Consider the following 14,373-nt stretch of genomic DNA (forward strand, 5'->3'; position numbering starts at 1 on the left):
CCCAGTGATCCAGAAACACTCTCCCCCTGGAAAATAGAATAACACTAAAAGGTTACTCAGGGCCGGGGGAGAGGGAATGAAAATAAGAGAGAGGGCAGAAGCCGGGGAAGGAGAGCGAGAGAGGGTGAGGAGATAGAAGGCTGGATGTCGAAAGCGAGAGGGAGTCTGCCTTCAAGTTTGCTTTCGAGGTGTCATGAGCCCCTGTGATCAGAGAGTCCGGGAGGAAACCCGACGCTCTGGGTTGTCATCCTCCTGAATTTAGAGCCTCTGTGAGCATCAGTCAACACCACCTCTCACTATTGCTAACCGCCAGCCACCCCACCACCCCTCTCTGGGCCTTTCTTTAGGTTTATTTCCATGCGCGTGTGGCCAAATCTTGAATTCATCTCTTGAAATCACAACAAAAGGTCACCTGAGATTTATGGAAATGGCATAAATGACTGCTTTTAACTTGATGGATTCTTGATCTGTCTCATCTTTATCGTTCAACATTCTGGGGCCAAATGGCCGCCTCAGGTATGCCGCGCGTCTTTCCAATTGGCTGAAATGGATTCGGATTGAAACGCTGCAGACCAAAATTCAACACAGGCCTTTCAGTAGACAAATAGATTTGCCTGAAAGCACTTTCATGAATCCGTTCCAACTATTTCCAATAACTCGTCTCCATTTTGGGCCATATCTTTGTCCTGAGGTCTGCAGTTCGAGGCCATACATGGAGAGCCAGGAGACGGAGCGCAGTGAAAAGAATTACATTAGCAATACAGAATCTTCCCTTGGCTCCTAGTTCAAAGAAGGGCAGGGAAAATGTGCTTTGCATTAGGAGTCGTCGCTTTTAACCAGGTTAAAGGTCATTTTGTAAGTTAGAGGGAAAACCTTTTTCATATATATCACATATGAATCTCCAGAACAGCTGAAATGAAGCGTTCCCTGTTTGTGTCAGTGTGCACCTCGGAATGGAGACTGTGCCACTTGACATCTGGCTGTCATATTAATGTGTCCAGTGAAACTTTAAAAGGGATTTATGGCCCGCCCCCGTGGAGTAAAATTCCTCGCCAATAGCCCTCGTTCATTTGTGCTTCCCATTACCACTAATTATAACATTCCTCAGATTTCACTTTGACGGCAAAACAGGCAGAAATGCGACAACAGCCTCTTTGGCCCCCCCTTGCCAGATTGCTTAAATCACAGCACTGATGTCCTGAGTGCTAATAACCCGATTGGCTGCAGCGGAGGGCGACCTCAGAACTCACTTCCTGTTCCCTTGTGCCGTTTTGAGGGTAAATTAAGGCCACTTTTTGTACTGCGGGGATGTGAATACAATCTGTGATGGGCTATTAAAGCAGACCGTTCATCTGAACAAATGTCTTTTCTGGCAGAGTTTGCCTGAAAAGGTCCGTCTAATTCAAGGAGTGGCCCGTCTGCAGTCTCTGTCCTTCGTCTGGGGGGGGGGATGGTTATTAATGTGTCCCAGTGAAGCGAAGACTCTACTCTCTCCTCTACCTAAGACACTGAAATCTTGTGGAGCTACAAGACGTTTGCAGACTGGAGGACATGACACTGTCTGCTGGCTCTCTGTCACACTCCTCCCTCTGTGTTCTCTTCACATACACAAGCTCTCATTTTCCCTCTGACCCTTCAGCTCGTATCATTTATCTCCTGCAGCCCCGCTGTGATCAGGTGGCCATATCTGATTCTCCCACTTCCTCTTCTTCCCTCCTCTTCCCCTCCACCCGGGGCGGTTGCTGCTCCCGGCATACCAGACTCTCCCTCACCGCTCCCAGGAGGAGCTGACGAGAAGTCCAGATAGATCCTGAGTGTGTGTTGGTGTGTATGTGTGTGTGTGTGTGTGTGTGTGGGTCAAATGCCCCGGTATCAGGAGGCCACGTTACAGGATACAGTACATGAGAGAATAAAGTCTCTCTAATGTGTGTGTGTGTGCAGCAGTACTGGCGTGGCCTGCTGTGTGATAGAGCTCTTTATTGATTCATCAGACTAGATTGAACAGGTTTTTGTGAGGTTGTGTGTTGCGTCATGGGTTTAAGTTGAGATCAGATTTTTCTTTTGAATCAAGCTTGACACCCCCTTCAGGTTTGATTTGGGCTCAGTCAGAAATCCTTCAGGGTCAGTTTGAGCCAGGCAGGAATTCTGGGGTCTGTGTCAGCCCGCAGTGTTAATATTAATGTCTCGTGCGTGTCCTCGGTTGTCTGCGTGTGGCACACGTGTGTTAGAAACACTGTTCGCTTGTGTGTCCCATCTGAGAGGGATTTGAAAAAGGAGCAGGGAGCATTATGATGAGTTCAGTGGAAAGTGGTTTTGACAGCCACGTCAGGTTTAATGTTTGCAGTGGTCCAGTACCCAAGGTGTGCGCTGCTGCTGGGGAAGAAAAAGGACGGGGGATTATGAAGAAAAGATGTGCGCTCTTGCTCAAAACTCTCTGCAAATCTGTTTTTGATTGGCTGTTTGCTTTGACTTAAAACATAAACCTGATTTATCTCCCTCTTTTTGTTTTTCAGCCCTGCAAGGCCCTTTCGATTCCCCAAAAGGTAAGACCTGCCAAAAACAGTTTCTACTGCGTACTCTCCTCCTCCACCTCCTCCTCCCTTTATTTCTGTCATCCATCCATCACTGCTCCCGGGGAGCCGTCATTCCTCAGTAGTGAGTCATGAGAGGTATCGATGGGAGTCGCGTCTGTCTCTCTGTACCTGGCCTCTGTTAACCAGCAGCTTGGATCTCCTCATCTCTCCATTACACTGCAGTAAACTCTGCTGTCTCAAACCTAATCCAGGAGACTGTTTAATAGAGGATTAAGGCTTTTTCACGGCTTTCAGAAAAGGTTTAGGGCCAAACTCACAAGCGGTTTGCTTATTGATGGATTCTCTCAGTATACACAGCAGGACTTGAGACAGCTTCTAACACTATTTGAGATGTCTGTTTTTCTCTCTATGTATACGTAATAGGAGGCATTTACTGTCCTTGCAATCCCAAAAACTTTGTATAAGCTGTTGCCACAGGTCCCGTGTTGCCCTCACTGTGTTCACTAACTTAAAGTCTCCTCCTTGTTTCCAGCTATGCTGAGCTGATAGCCGATTGGCCGGTGGTGGTGCTGGGGGTGTGCACGGTGCTCATTGTGGTGTGCGCCCTCGTGGGCATCCTGGTGCCTGACCTGCCCGATTTCTCGGACCCGCTACTGGTGAGCACAGACCCTCGTGCAACACAAAGAGACCTGAATCCTCACGATGTGTGTTCTGTGGAGTCAACAAGATGGCTTCAGCCCAGGAGCTGTTTATACACACAAGTGTACTGATTCAGAGAGAAGTCAAGTTTTAATTAGCCAAAGCACTTTCACAGTATTTCGTACTGAGTATCATATCACTTCAATTTGTTTTTCCTTGAGCACTGAGTAGGTGTGATTCTGCGTATGTGTTAGGAGTAATGAGCTCACTTTGTATGTGTGAATGGATTTCTGTTCCGCTTCCGTAAGCTCATACTGGGAGCAACAAGCAAGCTTGAAGAGTGCAGTGTTGAGAAGTTGAATGGATAGCTAATGTATGAGGACTGGAATGATTGATTTGCATCAGTTATACCATAACTTTGTATCAGCACGGTGAAGGACCGTATAATATTGTATAATTCAAACTTGTTTAGCTTATTGTTACTTTCTTTCTTCACGAAAGGGTTTTGAGCCACGGGGAACAGCCATTGGCCAGCGGCTGGTCACATGGAACAACATGGTGAAGAACACAGGCTACAAAGCGACGCTGGCCAACTACCCCTTCAAATACGCCGATGAGCAGGCCAAAAAGTACTCCACACTCATCTCTCACACTGTCCACATGCAGTTTCTCGCTTTCTTTTTGAGAGCATTGACTTTATACCGAGAACATGCCATTCAAATACCTTTGGGCTCCTATTGATGTAGAAACTCTGACAAAATGCTTGATTCTCTTTTCACATGAACAGCACTACAAACCAAAGCAAACTATTGTTCATACGGCTGCTTAAATATAGCCTCTGTGGGGGAGGGGGGTGTTGAAGGATGCTGTTGACAGGCATGCTGAAAAGTCCGAATCCCCTCTTGAAAGAAAAGGGGAGCGAAGTAGAGATCTGTCCATCCACAAGGTCATCCACTGTGTTCTGTCAGTGGGAGTCTGTTCACTAATCAAGAGCAGGTCTTTGCATGTTTATGTCTTTCTGTTTCTCTGGCTGTTCAGCTCTTCAGGCCTTGGTGCTCAGCTTCAAAGCGCTGCTCATGTCTGACTCTCCTGCCTCTATCAATATATGCTGAGCCACATGTTTTCGCTGTATTTGCCTTAGTTTAGATTAAATTAAGGCAAAAACCAATTCAGTCACATTTTTTTTTTAATTCTTAATTATTTGTGGCTTTTAATTGTTGCTTTACCTTATTACACTGACACTAATCTCATGACGGTTGTCTCTGATCATGTCATTGCATTCAGGTCATTCTGAATCAGATTTTGTATCCTGTCTGCATGTGGTTAAGATTAGAATTTTGTAAAAATTGCAGCCCCACTGTGCTGATTAGAAAATGGATCCTTTCAGCTGCAGCCTGTGTCTTCCTCCCCTGTCTCCCGCTGTGTCTGTGGCTGTCTTTGTCCTCCTCTCTGTCTCTCCTCACAAATCTGTCTGCAGATGTAATTGTGTACTTATGTGCGTATGGCGTACCGAGAGGCCTCCGCTGCTGTCAGCAAGCTTGCCTGCCTCATCCCCTCTGTCTGTCAACCCCTCAGGCTCTCTCTGACAGCCACCTGATTACTCTGCCATTCTCGTTCGCTCGCTGGCATGTGGGCACCACACAACACAGGAAACACGACTGCAGCATCATTCTTGCAAAAGAGAATACACACACACACACACACACACACACACACACACACACACACACAATGCCAAAAACTTGTCTGCACGTCACCCTCCTGGGCCCCCTGTTCAATCAGAGCCACGATTATGATTATTATAATAATGACAGCATTATCCTAGTACTGTATTTGAGTCATTCATCTCATTTTTTGGGGAAAAGCAATTACTGTTGCTATTTCATTACTACACATCAGATCTGCTTCCTTCATTTTGCGTCATGCTGGCTTTGCAGCCCTGGACACAGAAACATCTCTGTGCACTGTTAGGTGACTCTGCACAGACTGTTTTCCTTTGTTCCGTCTTGGATTGAACTGATTAGCAGTGAAACTGTTTTCTTCTCCAGGGCTGCAGTTTTTTTTTTTTTTTTCATGTCCAGTCCTTTAAAAAAACTTCCAAATGATATTAATGATATGTGTGAATTTTTTCCCAACAACCTCAGGTGATGCTGGAAAACCTAAAGAACAAAATAAACACAATATAAAACAAAGACTTGCTGCCAAATGCAGTCATAGCTCATTAAAGACTCATTAAGCAGAATGAGACTCAAACAAACACTGTCTGAGGATCATGGCAATTTTTCCGAGTTTGAAATGAACTAGCAACTTTTTTTAGAGTTCTCATTGTGACTGATTAAATAAAACAAGCTGCTCATCTAGGTAATGTAGACAGTGCTAATCTTTTACTGTTTTGTAGTCACCAAGAGCCCAGGTGGCCTGAAGACCATTTTGATAGAGACAAACGGCAAGCAGAGTGGGACTTCAGTAAAGAGTTCTTCTGTGATGTTCCAGGTAAGGTTTTGAATACAGAAAGTATACCAAAAAATAACGAAATTAAACTTCCAAAGGATCTTAGGCAGTCTCAGATTAATCTCAGACACTGGTATGATGGGGAAACATGTCGGTAATAGCATTGACTCTGTTAACAGGGATGTGCTTTGAATGGAATTAAAAACCATAAAGTCATTAGAAATGAGTGTGTTTATAAAACACACTGTTGACCCAAACAAGCAGAAGGTAAAGCTGCATATCTTTTGCGTAGCTTTTTTTTCATTTTTCAGCCACAAGATCTTTGTCAAGCAGATGGTAGAATTGTCTTTGTCTCATATTTCCTAACTTTTATTAATTCAGGAAAGATGGTTTTCCCATTTGAGTAATAAAACTCCTTTCTTTATGCAGGGGACAGTTACTCGAGACTGGTGTTCACATCAGCTGAGGGGAAGAACCTGTGGAGTATTCAGGCCATCAAATCCATGTGCAATCTGGACAACACAAGGGTACGTACAGAGGACAGCACAGTCCTCTGCTACGGACTGGTAGTGATACCAGTTTTTTTAACTGAATGTTTATAATTTGTCTCTGTTCCCAGGTGCGTTCCCATCGTGACTACTGGAGTCTTTGTCAGCGCACCAATGATGCCTCCTGTTGTCCCAGCTGGACACTTGGTAACTACATTGCCGTCCTCACCAACAGGTCATCCTGCCAGAAGATCACAGAGCGTGATGTGTCGCACACGCTCAAGATCCTGCGCTCGTGCGCCAAATACTATCACAATGGCACTCTGGGGCCCGACTGCTGGGACATGGCCCTGCGACGGAAAGACCAGCTGAAGTGTGCCAGCGTGCCCCGGAAGTGCACCAAGTATAACGCTGTGTACCAAATCCTTCACTTCCTGGTAGACAAAGACTTCCTTAGTCCCAAGAGCCTGGAGTATCCACCACCTGTGCTCAAATACAGCATGCTCTTCTCCCCCACAGAGAAAGGAGAGTCTATGATGAACATTTACTTGGACAATTTTGAGAACTGGAACTCCTCAGACGGCATCACGACAGTCACAGGGATTGAGTTTGGCATCAAACATGACCTCTTTCAGGACTACCTCCTCACAGACACAGTGTATCCTGCCATAGCCATAGTGATTGTCCTGCTGGTCATGTGTGTGTATACACGTTCAGTTTTCATCACTCTGATGACAATAATAGCCATCATCAGCTCACTGATTGTGTCTTACTTTCTGTACCGAATGGTCTTCAACTTTGAGTTCTTCCCCTTCATGAACCTCACGGCCCTCATCATCCTGGTAGGCATTGGTGCAGATGACGCCTTTGTGCTTTGCGATGTGTGGAACTACACAAAGTTTGATAAGCCACATGCTGAGCTGGCAGAGACAGTCAGTGTGACCCTACAACATGCTGCCCTGTCCATGTTTGTCACCAGCTTCACCACTGCTGCAGCTTTTTATGCCAATTACGTCAGCAACATCACCGCCATACGCTGTTTTGGTGTCTATGCGGGCACTGCCATATTGGTGAACTACATTCTCATGGTGACATGGCTTCCAGCTGTGGTGGTTCTACATGAACGCTACCTGCCTAATGTGTTCCCCTGCTCTAAGCCTCCACAACAGGAAAGAGGTTACTGCACCCGCATGTTCTGGGCAGGTCTTTGTCAGAAGGCTAACAAATGCCTGTTTACAGTGTCTGAGGCATCTAGGATCTTCTTTGAGAAAGTGCTGCCCTGCATTGTCATCAAACTGCGCTACCTCTGGCTCTTCTGGTTCCTGGCCATCACCGTGGGTGGGGCCTATGTAGTTTGTGTCAACCCAAAGATGAAGCTCCCGTCTCTGGAGCTGGCAGAGTTTCAGGTGTTCCGATCGTCACACCCATTTGAGCGCTACGACGCAGAGTACAAGAAACTATTCATGTTTGAGAGGGTTCATCATGGGGAGGACCTCCACATGCCTATCACCATCATCTGGGGCGTGACACCTGTAGATAACGGGGACCCCCTGAACCCCAAAAACAAGGGAAAGCTGATGCTGGATACCAGCTTCAACATTGCCAGTCCAGCATCTCAGCTGTGGATCCTCAACTTCTGCCAGAAGCTTAGAAATCAGAGCTTTGTCTTTCAGTCAGAGGAGCAGGACTTCACCAGCTGTTTCATCGAGACATTCAAACAGGTCCGTATTGCTTGTGTACTAAGTATATATGTACGTATGTTAAAGTAATGATGTGTATGTTACTAGACTTTGAAGGACATCTTATTGACACTACCCAATATAAAACAAAGTCGGAAGCTGAATGTGATCGAAGGGGAATACAGAATTTACGCCTCAGTTTAATGTTGAAGATCCTGAAAAGTGTCAGTGAATGTTATCAACTTTAACCCCCCCTTATTTGAATAGTGGATGGAGAACCAGGACTGTGAGGAGGCTTCTGTCTACCCCTGCTGCAGTCAGTCCACCTTCCCCTACAAGCAGGAAGTCTTTGAGTTGTGCATCAAGAGAGCCATCATGGAGCTGGATCGGAGTACCAACTACCATCTAGATAGCAAGACCCCTGGGCCTCGATTTGACATCAATGACACCATCAGAGCTATAGTGTTGGAGTTCCAGAGTACCTACCTGTTCACACTGGCCTATGAGAAGATGTACCAGTTCTACCGTGAGGTAGGGCCTGTCAGGTTTCATGTTTAATTCACTGTTCATATCACCTGCACACTCTCCTAAAGTTGTTCCATCAAGTTTTGTTTCTGCCTTGATCCTCCTTACATTAATGATTGTGGTTCTGCCACAGGTGGATGCTTGGATCAGTGAGGAGTTGCGGTATGCTCCAGCAGGCCTCAGCCATGGCTGGTTCATCAGCAACCTGGAGTTCTATGACCTGCAGGACAGTCTGTCAGACGGCACTCTGGTTTCCATGGCACTGTCAGTGGCTGTGGCTTTCAGCGTGATGCTCCTGACGACTTGGAATGTCATCATCAGTCTGTACGCCATCCTGTCGATTGCCGGGACCATATTTGTCACCGTCGGCTCCTTGGTGCTTCTGGGCTGGGAGCTGAATGTTCTGGAATCGGTTACCATTTCTGTTGCAGTGGGGCTGTCTGTGGACTTCGCCGTCCACTATGGCGTGGCTTACCGGCTCGCCCCAGAGCCTGACCGTGAAGGAAAGGTGATTTTCTCCCTCAGCCGCATGGGCTCTGCTATTGCTATGGCGGCACTGACCACCTTTGTTGCGGGGGCCATGATGATGCCCTCGACCGTATTAGCCTACACCCAGCTGGGCACGTTCATGATGCTGATTATGTGCATCAGCTGGGCCTTTGCCACCTTCTTCTTTCAGTGCATGTGTCGGTGCCTGGGACCCCAGGGGACCTGCGGCCAGATCCCTCTGCCCAAAAAGCTGCAGTGTCAGGTGTTTTCTGAGGTCACATCCACGAGCCCCCCATCTCAAGGGAAAGGCTCCGGCCTGGGGAAGTATCAGCTGGACGGCAGGGGTGGGGAGGTGGAGCATTATGAGTTAGAGCCATTGGCATCCAGTCAGAAAACTGAAGCTAAACCCAGAGAGGAGCAGGAGGTGTGTGCTCAGATTTTCAATGGGATTCCTCCTCACCAGCACACTGCCCCTTATTCACACATCCATTATAAGAGTAAGACTGAGATTGGCAGAACTGGCCCTGAAAATGGGCTTGTAGCCGCACTGAGCACACCATCCAGGTGCCAGTACTCTCAAAATACTAACTGCACATGTGGGGACCCTCCTCCTCCCCACCTGCCTCAGCAGTGGTCTCCCCACTCGTGTGCTAAGCCTCCCCAGGACTCTCCTTCTTGCCCTCCCACACCTCAGCTCTTCCCCCTCTCAGGAAACACCGCCAGCAAACAAAACGCAGCCATGTTACCTACAAACCTGGACCCAGTCTACACACACATGGAGTGCCGTATGCACTATGTCCACTGTCCCCCTGCCCATTTCCACCACTGCACCCAGGGAAGAGTAGTGGCCCCCAGGCAAGGACCTGCCCACAGCTGCCATCTCAGGAAGTATTGTGTCCACACTGCAAGCCTACAGGCTGGTTCAGCCAGAGAGCAGAGATCCACAACCACAGCTGCGAACCAGGACACAGGCCCAGCTCCTGGTTCAGTCACTGGCTCCCAGCCTGTGGGACAAGAGGATGATAATAGACATGAAATGAGGCCCTCAAGCCCCGAAAGTAGCCAAAAAATTAGCACCCCAGCCCCAACACAACCTCAGACTCAATGCCCCTCCCCCTTACCACACACAACAAGTCATGAAAGACAGACAGCAGAGGACAGTGACTATTGTTGTGGTGATAACCACGTGTCCATCACAACCACAGATACAACAATGCAGATGGATGCTTGTTGTAAAATCCCTGGCAACCAGGAGAAGCTTGAAAGTGTTCCCGTCACACGGGAGGAAAGTGTCAAAACGTGCAAGCGGAACTCCAAAAGACAGCGGGCGTCCTCCGCCTCTCCAAAGAAACTCTACTGTTTTAACAGGACGTTGAAAGTGAAGTGCAATTCAGCTTCAGAGTTTAACGTGCCAAAAACTGAAACCAGCGTGCCTCCTATTGCAATAAACACTAATCCCTCTTCAGAAAGCTTGTGTTGACAATAAATTGATATTTTAACAGAACAAATGGCAAACGTCCAAAAAAAGGAATGACACATACAGTGTATCTGTGCAATCAAACAAGGTTTGTGATGTGTTTGTTGACCAAGTGCCTCAGTGTGTTTCATAAAGCAGCACGGACCCACTAAATATATTCTGTTTACATGTTTCTTGTATTCACCAGGTCGTCATGTGCCAGTTTGTGTTTGATTTCACAGTGAAACACACGCTGTTGTTAAAGCTATTACATTATGGGAAGTCAATGGTCATCTCACAAAGACACCTCTAGGAACTTCTGCTTACCGAAGTGTTATACAGCAGCCATTTGCACCAACATTAAATCGTACAGTATCTACATTGTGATATTGTGTGTAATTATCAATATACATTGTCAGACATGATCACATCAAGTGTAACAACAATGTGCCACATTTTACAAGCGATTGCCTGACTCTTTTTGTATTTGTGGGAGCTAGTGTTCGATTCTCAGTGTGCTCTCGTGCTCAAGTCGCCACATGCCTCAGATGTACTGTATGATTAAAATGTCTTTTTTATCACCATTGTCCCGCTGTCTCATATTGTCTGCTCTTCCGATATTCTGTATACAGTGCACACACACTTGGACCTTGAAAGGAGATGAGGTGCACACCTGTTTCATTGTCTCATAACTGCCGGCGCCTTCAGTGCTATCTATTACATCTGGCCTGAGGTCATTTGCTGGATTTAAACTGGGCTCGGCTGCCTGCTCTTTATGCTCATGTAGACTTATTTTACACAAGAATAATAATCCTGTTTTATTCCTGCTTGTGATACAGGTCTCAAGTCCAGGTTCTTTCTTATACAGCATTTCTACTCTGCTCCTGAGTACCAAACCATTTCAAACCTGAAGTTAATAGATTTAAAAAGAAAAAAAAAACATTTACGTTCTACGCCTCATTTCATGCATTGCATCAACGGAGAGAAGTGCTCTAAACTTTTTAGGCCTGCCGAGGCAGACAGTGTTAATTACAGGGAGACAACACTCTGGCACAAAGCACTAAGCAAGCAACCCAGCTGCCATCAGCAGCGGTTATGCTCGTCGAACAAATATATATTTTGAATGAGTTACTCTTTGGAAATATTTCCAGGCAACATTGGAACAAAATCTGCTGACTGTTCCGCCTGTTTTCTCTTTGAACAGGACCTATTTGTGACTGTGGTTTGCATATTAGCCTAGTATATGAAACGAGCTCAGAGAAGTCCCCTCCGCTTGAAAATAGGTTTTTGATCATGTGCCTGCAGTCAATGACTGAGCGTCACTGTGAAGAATTGTATGTGCAGTTTGACAGTAGAAGGCTGTTTTTACATTCGTCTGCTGTAAGTGTACACAAACGAGATGTGGAAACTTGAAGCCTCCAATGCACAAACGTTGAGAATGGACTTTCCTGTAAAGCACGAGACATCTGTTCAACAAGTTCAACTTCTGAAACGGCACATTTGCATAATCAGATTCAAGATTTGTTTTAATGAGGGAGAGGGAGATGTAAATTTAAGGATTTTAACCTTGAAAAAAAACATCAGAAACACAGTCAAAGTACAGTGTTTTATGTACGTCTTGAAACAATAAGCTATAGTCAATATGTTTACAATAATAATGGCGGACAGCAGCAAGCTGTTTTCAGCTAAAGAGCTCTGATGAACACTGTGAAATACATGACCAGTACCAAATGACAGACTGTGGAAGACAGTGTAGCACTTAACAACTCGAGAGCCCGTGGCTTCTCTTGCTAGATGGTAGAGACCAAAACAAGAGCTGAAGAGAGGGTGAATATTGCAATTATATCATGCATCTTTCATTGAGTGCCCAAAAACACAGTTTCAAATGACAGCTAGTATCTGCTCAGTGTTGAAATAGATGACTGTACTGAATGCTAACAAGTTCATAGCTAGTTTCTGCTTCCCCCAAGTGGACAAAAATCTGCTGTTGCATGTTTAATTCATAAAGCAGCTGTTCTGTATAACCAGTCCTCAGTTGTAGATCTCCACTGTTCCTGATTGAGCTGTCTGTCTACAGAGGTGACAGACGTAGACATAATATCCCTCCTTTTTCATGCCTCTGTGACCCCTTCAACCTCACTCTCCGTCTTTCTTTCTGCTACTAAATCCATTTAACCGAGTGCAGAAAACACCTGTTTCCCCAGAGGTCAGCTGGGAAAAGAAGTCGTCATCCTCTCCAGTCGTCCTTCTGCTCCCTGTCTTCTCCTCGAGTGTGGAACGTGGAGGCTGATCTGCTCTCAGTTAGTTCCACAGTGGGTTGGAGCTGTGCTTTGGGGACAGCAGAACTCATACTGATGCGCAGAGCTGAAGTTAGTCATCTCTCTTTGGCTCGACAATAGTCATTCACACTTTGGATCACAATCCAGTGAGCAGTTCCTCCAGAGATCCCACATGTCGCAGCGTTTCGCTTTATGTGGAGTTTCAGAGCCAATCTTTTTCTCACTATCTTCAAGGGTCGCTTTGACGTTTCAAATTTAGTGTTTTATTTAGCGTCCCAAGCACTTTTCACATTGCGGTTGCTAGTTTTTGGAAAAACATAATTAACTCATCACAAGGCATTAGTTTCAACACGAAATGCTAAGTTTCCACCACAACCTTGGCTCGGAAAAGCAGCTGGAAAATGAAGGATGATGCTCCTCTAGCTTGAAAACATTTCACTCCAGGCAGGCTGATGGTGCCAGAGAGAGGGGAGGAAAAGTACCACTGTGCTTTTCAGCTGGTTCTGTCCTCTCATCCCTGTCACGCCCCTTAACCCCAGAACAAACTTCCACAAACAAACAAGCCCTATTAAACACATTACGTAAGTAAACCCACACTGGGCTCACTTGATGCGTCTGTGTTGAAGGAAAGATCTTATTTTGGCTCACAGAGATCAGCTTGTGTTCCTCTCCGCCTCAGATCCCCCATAGCTGCCTTTATTCTCCTCCTCCTCCTCCTCAACCATTGCAGTGAAGATGAGTCCACTTCCCCCAGAGGATCCCTCCTCAGGCTTGCATGAGCATCCCTGTAATTATATTTGCTTAAACAGAGGTTAAATATTAGCTATGGCCATGGGGCAGGGTTTATTACATTTCCCCGCGAGGGAGAATCTCAGAAGCATGTGTGTCTGTTCTAAGTATATTCTGCAGGCCTGAAATAACTGTGAAGAGGCCGCGGAGCTGGAGAGCTTGTTTACAAGGCAAACATTTGCTTCCACTTTTCAAATTAGATTTTGGTGGAGCTGCTGGGCTGGTCCAGATTTATGGAAGTGAGACAGGTTTCCCTTCTTTCTTGGGTGATCAGTGGACAGGAAGTTTTTTTTTGTACCATTGAGCTTTTTATCTATATGGAGCTTCAAAGAGACAACAGCTCTTAAAAGACATCAAGGCAATAATGAGTCAAAAGCATTGCTGATATATGCATAAATAGTAATGTTACTTAAACAATTACTTTGAGAAAAAAAAAAAGATATGAAAAAGCATAGTCCATTGTTTTTTCTTTTAATAAAGGGACAAACTATTTTTTTTACATTTTTTTCTTTAAAATGAATTAACACTTAACACTGTTGATTCACACATGTAATCACTGAGATGGACATGACTGTGCACGTCCAGGTTGTGTGTGTGTGTGTGTGTGTGTGTGTGTGTGTGTGTGTGTGTGTACTTGAACATCTATCCTTGTGACAACCAATTTGAGTTTTCGACCTTGGCAGTGAGGACATTTTTCGCAAGCGAGGACATTTTGCTCTTCAAAGGGCTATTTGAGGTTGTTAGTTTAGAATAAGGTTTAGACATTTAGTTGTTGTTTTTGGAATATCCTGGTTATTTTTTGCAAATATAAACACCACATCCTGGTTTCAGAAACCTGGACAAAGCCTAAATCTCCACTTTAAGAAACCTGGAAATCAAGACACAACATGTAAACATCATACTCCCAATGAGGCTCAAACAACACTAGCAAAAGTATTTTTGCCATCAAGCTAATGCTAAGAAAGTTAGCTAGCTAACATTAATGCTAATTAGAAGTTCACAGCTTTGAGTTCATGTCTCTGAGCAGAGAACAACAATGGAAAT

General features: G+C 45.6%; 1 protein-coding gene across 2 annotated transcripts in view; it reads left to right on the top strand.

The window, feature by feature from the left end:
- Window positions 1-10,843, top strand: part of disp1 (dispatched homolog 1 (Drosophila)) — a 73,746-nt gene extending 62,903 nt beyond the window's left edge. For both annotated transcript variants that reach the window (XM_076756110.1, XM_076756111.1), the window contains 8 exons: window positions 2,514-2,543; window positions 3,067-3,190; window positions 3,675-3,802; window positions 5,572-5,666; window positions 6,054-6,151; window positions 6,244-7,833; window positions 8,059-8,322; window positions 8,450-10,843. In XM_076756110.1, coding sequence (XP_076612225.1) covers window positions 2,514-2,543; window positions 3,067-3,190; window positions 3,675-3,802; window positions 5,572-5,666; window positions 6,054-6,151; window positions 6,244-7,833; window positions 8,059-8,322; window positions 8,450-10,285 — 4,165 coding nt within the window. In that variant the 3' untranslated portion in view covers window positions 10,286-10,843. The remainder of the gene's footprint in view (window positions 1-2,513; window positions 2,544-3,066; window positions 3,191-3,674; window positions 3,803-5,571; window positions 5,667-6,053; window positions 6,152-6,243; window positions 7,834-8,058; window positions 8,323-8,449) is intronic.
- Window positions 10,844-14,373: the final 3,530 nt, after the last annotated feature.

Source organism: Chaetodon auriga, chromosome 18 (assembly GCF_051107435.1).
Source record: "Chaetodon auriga isolate fChaAug3 chromosome 18, fChaAug3.hap1, whole genome shotgun sequence".
In the NCBI taxonomy this organism is placed as follows: domain Eukaryota; kingdom Metazoa; phylum Chordata; class Actinopteri; order Chaetodontiformes; family Chaetodontidae; genus Chaetodon; species Chaetodon auriga.